General features: G+C 40.4%; 1 protein-coding gene across 3 annotated transcripts in view; it reads right to left on the bottom strand.

Annotated features, from left to right (window-relative positions):
* Positions 1–2,143: 2,143 nt before the first annotated feature.
* plekho2 (pleckstrin homology domain containing, family O member 2) overlaps positions 2,144–11,968 on the bottom strand; it is a 46,510-nt gene continuing 36,685 nt past the window's right edge. For 2 of the 3 annotated variants that reach the window (XM_061884634.1, XM_061884648.1), the window contains exons 6-7: positions 4,804–4,956; positions 2,144–4,723 (exon numbers count right to left, since the gene is read on the bottom strand). In XM_061884634.1, the coding sequence (XP_061740618.1) occupies positions 3,800–4,723; positions 4,804–4,956 (1,077 nt within the window). In that variant the 3' untranslated portion in view covers positions 2,144–3,799. The remainder of the gene's footprint in view (positions 4,724–4,803; positions 4,957–11,968) is intronic. The other variant, XM_061884639.1, reaches the window with a different exon arrangement.

Raw genomic sequence — 11,968 nt, 5'->3', positions numbered from 1 at the left:
AACTGAAACCTTTTTTTTTTGTTACAAATAATCATTAACTTTAGAATTTGATGCCAGCAACACCTGACAAAGAATTTGGAAAGGTGACAATAAGTACTGATCAAGTTGAGAAATGCTCATCAAACACTTATTTGGAACATCCCACAGGTGTGCAGGCTAATTTAGAACAGGTGGGTGCCATGATTTGGTATAAAAACAGCTTCCCAAAAAATGCTCAGTCTTTCACAAGAAAGGATGGGGCGAGGTACACCCCTTTGTCCACAACTGCGTGAGCAAATAGTCAAACAGTTTAAGAACGTTTCTCAAAGTGCAATTGCAAGAAATTTAGGGAGTTCAACACCTACGGTCCATAATATCATCAAAATGTTCAGAGAATCTGGAGAAATCACTCCATGTAAGCGGCATGGCCGGAAACCAACATTGAATGACCGTGACCTGCGATCCCTCAGACGGCACTGTATCAAAAACCGACATCAATCCCTAAAGGATATCACCACATGGGCTCAGGAACACTTCAGAAAACCACTGTCACTAAATACAGTTTGTCGCTACATCTGTAAGTGCAAGTTAAAGCTCTACTATGCAAAGCAAAAGCCATTTATCAACAACATCCAGAAACGCCGCCGGCTTCTCTGGGCCCGAGATCATCTAAGATGGACTGATGCAAAGTGGAAAAGTGTTCTGTGGTCTGACTAGTCCACATTTCAAATTGTTTTTGTAACTATTCCACATCGTGTCATCCAGACCAAAGTGGAAGCGAACCATCCAGACTGTTATCAACGCAAGGTTTAAAAGCCAGCATTTGTGATGGTAGGGGGGTGCATTAGTGCCCAAGGCATGGGTAACTTACACATCTGGGAAGGCACCATTAATGCTGAGAGGTACATACAGCTTTTGGAATAACGTATGCTGCCATCGAAGCGTCATCTTTTTCATGGACGCCCCTGCTTATTTCAGCAAGACAATGCCAAGCCTCATTCAGCACATGTTACAACAGCGTCGTTTTGTAAAAAAAAAGAGTGCTGGTACTTTCCTGGTCCGCCTGCAGTCCAGACCTGTCTCCCATCGAAAATGTGTGACGCATTATGAAGCATAAAATACGACAGCGGAGACTGTTGAATGACTGAAGCTCTACATAAAACAAGAATCGGAAATAATTCCACTTTCAAAGCTTCAACAATTAGTTTCCTCATTTCATAAACGTTTATTGAGTGTTGTTAAAAGAAAAGGTGATGTAACACAGTGGTGAACATGCCCTTTCCCAACTATTTGGCACGTGTTTCAGCCATTAAATTCTAAGTTAATTATTATTTGCAAAAAAAATAAATAAAAGTTTATGAGTTTGAACATCAAATATCTTGTCTTTGTAGTGCATTCAATTGAATATGGGTTAAAAGGGATTTGCAAATCATTGTATTCCGTTTATATTTACATCTAACACAATTTCCGGGCGGCATAGCTCGGTTGGTAGAGCGTCTGTGCCAGCAACTTGATGGTTGCAGGTTCGATTCCCGCTTCCGCCATCCCAGTCACTGCCGTTGTGTCCTTGGGCAAGACACTTTACCCACCTGCTCCATATTGGGTTTCACTATGTAAAGCGCTTTGAGTCATTAGAGAAAAGCACTATATAAATATAATTCACTTCACTTCACTTTCCCAACTCATATGGAAACGGGGTTTGTTAATAGCCTTGAGTGCATTCTACTGTAGATTACCGCACTCACCTGGAGGCTGGAGGATCTTCCAAGCTTTATTGCTTTGGCCATCACCCGACCATCCTGGGGAATTCTTCTAATCTCCACTGATTGCATTTAGATTTAGATTTAACATTTAGATATAATATTTAGAGTCAAACATTAATATAAACTAAAATGTGATGAAAATGAAATGTATGTAAGAAAAGTCAGGAAAATCTGAGAAGAGTGAGTTCAATTTGAAAAATATATCTGTTATAAAAGTGGGACTGAACTTTTAAATTTAACACCCCATACAAAGTCCTCGCCAATACACATTCAGTGCAACAATCCATAGACAATATAACAAGCAGTGTTAAATATCAGAAGCAAAGTTAGCTACAGCTTGTTCCACTAATTAAATGTTAAATGTTAAAATGGTGCTGTTTCGAGGGGAGAGGGGGACAAACCACGGATTACATTGATTTTAATGGGAAAACAAGTATTTTGGGTTACGAGCTCTGTCACAGAACCGTCACAGAAGATACCTTGTAAGCCGGAGTGTCACTGTACATCAATAAAAACACAGCATGAGCTGAGCAACAACCCTTGTCTGAAAAAAGTGGATGCATAACCAAGTAGCTCAAATCAGTCATATAAACATTTTTTGAAAGGTTATGTCCAAGTATTGCCAAGTCACTCATTTCTAGTTCAATACTTTGTACTTCAAGTATTTCTACATTTTTTCCCCACATTTCTACAAATTAATGCAAATAATCCATGACATTCAAGACAGAATAAACCATATACACATTAGGTTAATACAGTTTGTTCAGGTTGGAAAATGCTGCTTGATCAAATATAATTTATTATGATGAACAAAAAAGACAAAAAAATCAAGCACGAGCATGAAATGGTATTTTGTGAAAATGATTCAACTGTGAGCAATGAAAATACAGATTTGAGTATCAGCCAACACAAAGCTTAATTTCCCACTTCCACTGTCCAAAAATATGCATGTTAGGCAGTTATTTCATGATATAATAACTTTGATTAACTTTATGTTTGTGTTTATGTCTACAGCAGGATGCCTGGATTAAGTGGTTTATTGGTCCGTGGCACATTCTGAAATTACAATTAAACAAGAAAAATGAAGAGCAGAAATGTTGATACTAATGACACTAATAATACTTTGCTTCGTCAGCAATTACCCATCCATCCATTTTCTACCGCTTGTCTCTCTCAGGGTCGCAGGGGGTGCGTGGAGCCTACACCAGCTGCACTCGGGTGGAAGGCGGCGTACACCCTGGACAAGTCACCATCTCATCACAGGACCAACACAGACAACATTCACACTCACATTCACACACTAGGGCCAATTTATTGTTGCCAATCAACCTATCCCCAGGTGCATGTCTTTGGAAGTGAGAGGAAGCCGGAGTACACGGAGGGAACCCACGCATTCACGGGGAGAACATGCAAACTCCACACAGAAAGATACTGAGCCTGGAGAACAAACCCAGTACCTTTTTATTGTGAGGCACATGCCCTAACCTCTAAGCTTAAATGCAGGATATAAGAAGTTAAATAAATTCATGCGCAGATTTTAGACTTTAGGGGTCATTCAAGAAAAAAGAGTGTCCAAACAGAAAGAAAAAGAGCCAAATGACAAGAAAAAATTCTAAAAATCTTTATACTAATATTATCAGGGCATTAAATCAATGGCAGCTGGACTGTTCAGGCTCTGTTAGAAGACGTTCTCTTTCGAGCAGGACGTCTATTCATGCTAAAAGACTACATAGACAAATTTAGTTGAGCAAAACAACTTTTTTTGTCCATGACATAATTTTTTCTTCAGAAATAATTGGCGACAAACCTTTTCGGCCGTGGGGAACCCCAGTCTTCAGGGTATCCCTGAAGTCTGAACACAAAGGAAATGCGGAGTTGTTGCAATCGCGTTTCCGTGAATCCTGCATCAACCAGTCAATCAAAAATATTTATAATCATATTGAAAATATTATTTGTTCATATTCCAACGGAAGAAGATGCTGCTTTTGAATGTCATTTCTTGAAAACATGCATTTTGTGTCCAGCCTTTAACCAAAAAAATGTGTTGTTTTTATCATTCACCAGCTATATCTTTTGTTCAAAGTCTTTCTAAGTTGCAGTTTCTTGACCTCTGTGAGGACTTGATCAGCCTTCTTGAACTTCTCCATAGCCTTACTCAGCAGCTCTGCCGACGTGGAACCATCATTATCATCACCCCAGACCACTCTGCTCATGAGCTTGTTTGTCTTTTCCACTTCCAGCATCAGCTCATTTTCAACTTTGGCCAAATGATGTCTGAAAGCTTGTTTGGGATGGACCGCACTTCTCCCATGATGACCGACAGATGAGTCAGACAGCAGATCTCCAAAGGAGGCTGCTTGGAACTGTGTAGAGACCTCTGATCTGGCATCAGGTGTAACCCTTACACAGCTGTCAAACACACCTAAGCCGATATTTCCCTTTCTCAAGGTGGTGCTAGAAGCTTCACGCTTGACTTTTAAAACACATTCCTCCGCTGCATCTGCTTTAACTTGTGATATTTGAGCAAGAACTGGACCGTCATCATCTTTCAGCAAGTCATTACACGGGATCGCTTCTGCATGCAAACAAGGAACCGATCCTTTTTCAAGACACAATGAAGGCTCATCGCCCTCTGGAGTTGTGTTGTTGTCTATGATTAAGTTGGTTTCTTCATCTAAAACAAACCCTTCATCATTGCAGACATTCTCTGTAATTGTTTCCGTAATCTCTGGTCTGTCTGCAGCCTCTTGGTTTAGTTCCGAAGTTTGCGATGGCTTCTTGTCTTTGGTTGGTGGGGTTGGAGGTTGGATTTTCCGCCTGAATTGGGAATCTCCAGGAAGCTCACTTGAGTAATTGCTTGCGAGATTTGGAGTTGTTGGGGGTGGACCTTTCTTACACATACTTACAGGGCATGAACCCTCTGTGGCTTCTTCAGCAGGTACATCACTGTCTTCTGGCAGGACCATGGGCAACATCAGGGCCTTGAAGTCAGCAAAACAATTGCTTTATACACACTTAATGCATGTTGTTACTTTGATAGGCGTAATTTTTAGGAACCAACCTTTACCTGAGTTCGTCTCTCCCCAACTTCTGGTTCTTTTGGTTCCCCAAGGGATTTGTGGTTTTCTACAAGGGTGTCGACATCATCATATGGGCTATTCGGCATGGTGGCAAGACCCAAGCGCAGCATTCCTTCGGATGACAACTCCGCAAGCTTAAAAGGAAAATATTCCACAGATAAAACTTTAAATTCAACTTGAAATGCATGATCACAGAAGAAATTACTAATTAAATTGAGATCCCAAATTCAAAGTGAATTCGATGAATTTAAATTGAGATTGTTAACAGGAGGTAGAATCAAAATAAAATGAATCATTTTGGTGTGTTCCAGAAGAAAGCTTTACAGTATATTCCATACATGATTGTTTGACATACTTGCATTGATTGATTGAAACTTTTATTAGTAGATTGCACAGTACAGTACATATTCTGTACAATTGACCACTAAATGGTAACACCCCAATAAGTTTTTCAACTTGTTTAGTCGCAGTCCACGTTAATCAATTCATGGTACAAATATATACTATCAGCTTAGTACAGTCATCACACAAGTTAATCATCAGAGTATATATATTGAATTATTTACATTATTTACAATCCGGGGGGTGGGATGTGGGGGGGGAGGATAGGTTTGGTTGATATCAGCACTTCAGTCATCAACAATTGCTTCATCTGAGAAATGGACATTGTAAAAGTGTAGGTCTGACTTGGTAGGATATGTACAGCAAGTAGTGGACATTGAGAGATCAGAAAGCATAATAAAAAGTATATACATTTGATTATTTACATTTTATTCGATTATTTACTACATTTGATTATTTACAGTCCGGGGAGGTGGGATGTGGAGGGGGGAAGGTGTTAGTTTTGGATTGAAATTGCCTGGAGGTATTCTTTTAATGTGGTTTTGAAGGAAGATAGAGATGCACTTTCTTTTACACCTGTTGGGAGTGCATTCCACATTGACGTGGCATAAAAGGAGTTAAGAAATTAGTTAGATCGGAATTTGGGTTTAACGTGGTTTGTGGAGCTCCCCCTGGTGTTGTGGTTATGGCGGTCATTTATGTTAAGGAAGTAGTTTGACATGTACTTCGGTATTAGGGAGGTGTAGCAAATTTTATAGACTAGGCTCAGTGCAAGTTGTTTTACTCTGTCCTCCACCCTAAGCCAGCCCACTTTGGAGAAGTGGGGAGGAGTGAGGTGTGATCTGGGGTGGAGGTCTAAAAGTAACCTGACAAGCTTGTTCTGGGATGTTTGGAATCTAGATTTGAGGGTTTTGGATGTGCTGGGGTACCAGGAGGTGCATGAGTAATCAAAAAAAGGTTGCATGAGAGTTCCCGCTAGAATCTTCATGGTACTTCTATCGACGAGAGGAGATTCTGTGGAGAAATCGCGTTCGTTGGTTGACCTTTTTGATTACTTTGGTTGCCATTTTATTGCAGGTATCATTAGCCTCGAGAATGGAACCTAGGTAGGTGACCTCATCTTTCCTAGTGATAACAATGTCACCCACTTTAATAGTGAAGTCACTGACTTTCTTAAGGTTGATATGGGACCCAAATAGGATGATTTCCGTTTTAACTAAGTGTATGGTTAGCTTATTGTCAGCGAGCCAGGTGCAAATTCTACAGAGTTCAGCACCGAGGATTCTTTCCACCTGTGACTTGTCCTTGCCGGATACCAGCAGGGCCGAGTCATCCGTAAACCGGAACAATTTACAGACGTATGCTGATGGCATGTCATCTACATGTATTGGGAACAGTAAAGGCCCTAATATACTGCCTTGGGGGACTCCACAGCTTACTGGGAGTGCTGGGGGAACACGGTGCCGTTCACCTCTACCACCTGTTTCCTCCCCTCCAAGTAAATTTGCATCAAGCTCGATGAGGTTTTATCAAATCCAATTGCTCTGAGCTTATCCAACAGTATAGCGTGGTTAACGGTGTCAAAAGCCTTCTGAATGTCCAGCATGACCATGCCGCAGTATTTGCCCGCGTCCACCTCATGTTTGATGTGGTCGGTCAGATAGAAAAGGCATGTGTCAGTGGAGTGGTTAGTTCTGAAGCCGGATTGGAATTTGTACATTAGTTTTTTAGTGGCAAGGTAACTATCGACCTGTTCATGAACTATTTTTTCCATTACTTTCGAAATGGAACTGAAAATAAAAAACGGTCGGTATTTGTCAGGTTCTGATCTGCTTCCTTTTTTAAAAAGGGGAATTGCTCTTGCTATCCTGAAATATTTTGGTACTTGGCCTTGTTTGATAGAGAGGATTATTATATGTGTGATGATTGGGGCAGGTTGATTGGCGACACTAAAATTGGCCCTAGTGTGTGAATGTGAGTGTGAGTGTTGTCTGTCTATCTGTGTTGGCCCTGCGATGAGGTGGCGACTTGTCCAGGGTGTACCCCGCCTTCCGCCCGATTGTAGCTGAGATAGGCGCCAGCGCCCCCCGCGACCCCGAAAGGGAATAAGCGGTAGAAAATGGATGGATGGATGGATGATTGGGGCGATGGTGGTGGCAGAGTCCATGAGGAATCTGGGGGGGATATTGTCAAGGCCGTTGGCCTTGTTTGGGTGGAGCGCGCTCAATTTTTTTATGCACCTCGTCAGCTGAGACCCTGTTTAATTTGAAATCGTTGTTGGATACTCATAGCTTTCTGTAGTAGGCTTTAATGTGTTCTACACCAAATCAACCAGAGTGGTGGGAAAGCTTGTTGACTAGAGTTGTGGCTATGCTGGTGAAAAAGGTGTTAAGTCTGCTTGCTACCTTTGTCTGTAATGAGGGAGTCACCCTCTTGATGTTGATGTTGGTGAGTCTGGTTTGTGAGTGTTTGGCTGCAGCCAGGAAGCTGGTTGTTGAGGATTTTCCATAGCTCACTTGGCTTAGTTGTGTTTTCCTCTATTTTGTCGTTAATGTCATTTTTTTTCATGATTTAGTCAGGTTGGTTGTCTTATTCCTTAATTTATTGCATTGCTTTTTGAGTGTTGAAAGGAGTGATTTGAGGTTATTATTGGGTTGTTTATCTACTTTGGTTTTACACTTTTGGTATTCAGAGTATTTTCTATCTCTGTCTTTTATGGCAGCTGATAGGTCTGGATTGATCCATGGTTCAGAGCGGGCTTTGATCCTGACTGTTCACACGGGAGCCATTTCATTTAGTATCGCTAGGAATGCTATTTTGAAGCGATCCCGAGCATCATCGACCAGGTTGTTCGTGAGCACAGGGGACCAGTCCCACTCACCTAATTCTAGGTTGAAAACTTCATAGATGTATTTTTATTATGAACCTCATGTACACATCATATCTGAACTTTAATCCTTGAATTACAGCAAATGTTTATCATGGACTTTTAAGAATTAAAGCATTTTCTGCTAAACAGATAATTCCATTTGAGGTACTACAACTTATAAAAATATAAACACAACCAAACATGTCAATAGCGACCACTCAGAAGAAAACAGCAAAAGTGGCCAATACATGGGCATTATACGCAAGTAGGCAGCCACTGTAAATTTGCACCTATTATGATTTTTTCCGGCAGTACATTGACAAGTGTTTTAACTCGCGTGGGTGATTGGGTAATAGAAATACCAATGTCATTAGGGAGTGTTAAATGCAATAGTGGGCTTGTCAGGGTTATCAAGGACTTCTCTGCTGTCCTTACATAACCAGAAATCATGATCATAATAAAAGATAAAAGTAATTATTTTTTTTTTACTTTCCCTAAATATCTAAAAGTAGTGATATTCTCTTCATGTCATATTATGCTCCGTCCAGCGCTGTTCTTTTTAGGTTATAGAGTTTTTATCCAATCAGAATTCAGCTAGCTTATATTGCCATGCTGTACCAAATCTGCTGGAAGCTTTCAGAATGAACAATGCGGGCATCCGTGCACTGTAAGTGAACAGAGACATACAGTTGACAGACAGTTGCGATAGCCAATCAGATCACGAGTTGTTGTCAGTAAGGCCTTCCAGTTGGCCTAAGGCAGATGTATAGGGATGTTATGAGCTAGGTAACACAATAACTCCATTACCCAGCATGCCACAGTAGCCGTGTTTAGCCATGCCGGCTGCGGGATGTTTTGATGAGCACTCATGTGGAGTAAACTTTAAAAAGTCAGCCAAGACGCCTCGTCTTCATCTTTAATGATTAGACATTACAACAATTTTATTTGCAAGGCCATTTTCAAGAAGGATATCTAAAGATAAACTACATCTTGTGCGATGATGTCAGCCAACCCCAGAAGCTCGAATGGTTTCTACAGATTGTGAAATCAGATATTTTATTTCTTTATTTTTTCACGTTTAGTATGTTTTTTGCAATTTTAATTTTGACAGTAACAAATAAGATCTGTTTTAATTGCTGATGTGGGTTTATTAATTTTTAAATGCGCCAGAAAATAATTTGTTTTGTACACTGTTGTAGTGCGTAAATGTGTTCCTGTATAATATTTCTCCAGCAATGGTCATGTGGTGACATAAATGATGCTATTCTGAGATGTAATCATTGAAGTCGGACATCATGAAAACCGAGGTGGGAAACGCACGGCCCGTCACTTAAATGACTTTAAGATGTTTAGGCGGACTTGCTTAGACACCTCATCTACACAAACACTCAATCAAAGATTGAATAACTTTTGAATAAGATTCTTATGTCAGATCTTTACATTTTCTGTCTGTCTGTTATTTAGCATCTGTCTGAAAGTTTGATATCTGTCTGGTATCTGAAATAAACAACAAAGAAATAATAATGTCTGCTAGCTTAAAGAGGAACTGCATTTTTTTAAAAAAAGCCTATCGTTCACATTCATTATGAGAGCTACAAACACAGATCAAAATTGGAAATCACATATCATGAAGCATTTAATACAAAGTTAATAAAAGTTTCTAATGTATACTAACCTAAATTTAGATTATGGCAGGCTCTATGTAAAATGTAAAGTCATTGTAAACTAGTCTTTGAGTGCAATAAAGCCCACTGTGTTTAATGCCTTTTAATTTGAATTCCAATCTGTTCTTTGAGTGCATCAAGAAACGTATGATTAATCATCATAAGTTTTATTACAAGATTTTCTGTTGAAATGATGCCAAAAATGATTCCCGGGCGCAGCCACCCCTGGCCCACTGCTCCCCTCACCTCCCAGGGGGTGATCAAGGGTGATGAGTCAAATGCAGAGAATAATTTCGCTACAACTAGTGTGTGTGTATGCACTTTAACTTTAACATAATTTTTTGTGGTCCCCTTTATTTGGAAAAGTATCGAAAATAATCAAAATATACATTTTGATATATATTTTGGTATCGGGACAATGCTAGGTGGGGTGTGGGTGAAAACGTAACAACGTAGTCGCCTACATGCTTGAACATATGCAGTGACGGAGCAAGTGGTGTCCCAATTCTTAGGGAAGATTACAAAGCTCTACCCCTTGTTGCTTCATTTCGAGTGATGTAGATATTGTTGGTGAGGGTGAACCTTGGGATTGGGCCTTAGACTCCGTATCCAAATGAAAAGTGGTACAAAATGCCTTATTTGAATGAGGTTTTTGCGTTTACTATGCGTTTATTCTACAGTATATACATGCGGCTTTTACCATGAAGACAATAATTTACTGCACGTCCATGTTATCATGCCTGAAACAAGCCACTTTTTTGGGGCATTTTAGACGCAGTCCTGTGGTGCATTTACAAAGGAAACCGCTTTATTTTTGTTCTGAAGGTGCACTCATGTTTCCCACAGGCTAAGGCACTAGCTGCGAATGTGAAGAAGAATAGAAAATGCACATTGCAAGACGTTTTTTTCCCACACAGGAGATATGTTATTAATATACTGTGAATTTCAGACTATTAGGCGTTACTTTTTTTCCCACGCTTTGTACTGTGTGGCTTATAAAACGGTGCGACTATTTTATAAAAGTTTTTTTCGCTGACGGACATATTACAAATAGTTCTCAGGAAAAAACAAGCAGAGACACTTGAATGGTGTGTTATTGTTTGTGCTATGGAGCCATCATTTAAGCGAGTTTGCTCACTGCAGGTGCTGCAGTGTCCTTCTGTTTGGACTAGAGCGTTCAACCGGAAGTACAATTGCCGTTCGGTCTTCAGACATCCATAGTGTTTCTACTTGTATGGATTCTTCATTCATCACTCAGAGCAAAGTTATACTATATAACTAAAACTATTTATACTTACTAAATCGTGTCATGTTTAGTGTCTGTGGGAGTGTTTTCATTCATATTTGTACGTGCTATCGAAATGTAATCAAGCGAGAATCGTTAGCATTAGCTAATATATTAACACATTTACAAGTGTGTATGGGGCAGCACGGTGGAAGAGGGGTTATTGCTGAGTCCTGGGTTCAATCCCGGGCTCGGAATCTTTCTGTGTGGAGTTTGCATGTTCTCCCCGTGACTGCGTGGGTTCCCTCCAGGTACTCCGGCTTCCTCCCACTTCCAAAGACATGCACCTGGGGATAGGTTGATTGGCAACACTAAATTGGCCCTAGTGTGTGAATGTGAGTGTGAATGTTGTCCGTCTATCTGTGTTGGCCCTGCGATGAAGTGGCGACTTGTCCAGGGTGTACCCCGCCTACCGCCCGAATGCAGCTGAGATAGGTTCCAGTGACCCCCCGGAACCCCAAAAGGGACAAGCGGTAGAAAATAAATGGATGGATGGACAAGTGTGTATGTTATTAGTATTACCTTACCATGAGATTATTTTGATATTGTTTCAGTTTCACAAATTCCTCAGTAAATTCACCAAAACGTCACCGTGGAGTTATTGAGTCTGTTTTGCTGATTGGAGAGCAAGCTTCCGTAGCAGACGGGTCCATGATGATGACTTGTTTTGTTTGACAAAGCCGTTTTACTGCAGTGTTACAGAAACTGTTTGGAAACAGTTAGCTGTGAAAAAAAAACAATTAAAGGCCTACTGAAACCCACTACTACCGACCCCGCAGTCTGATAGTTTATATATCAATGATGAAATATTAACATTGCAACACATGCCAATACGGCCTTTTTAGTTTACTAAATTGCAATTTTAAATTTCCCGCGAAGTGTCCTGTGGAAAATGTTGTGGAATGATGACGCTTATGTTGAGGCGTGTTTGTGATGTTATTGGTTGAAGCGGACATTTTAGCCCAGCACCACGCATGGCTAAAAGT

Source organism: Nerophis ophidion, linkage group LG02 (assembly GCF_033978795.1).
Source record: "Nerophis ophidion isolate RoL-2023_Sa linkage group LG02, RoL_Noph_v1.0, whole genome shotgun sequence".
NCBI classification, from domain to species: domain Eukaryota; kingdom Metazoa; phylum Chordata; class Actinopteri; order Syngnathiformes; family Syngnathidae; genus Nerophis; species Nerophis ophidion.
The sequence above is the reverse complement of the archived record's forward strand: the minus strand, read 5'-3'. Positions and strand labels throughout refer to the sequence as shown.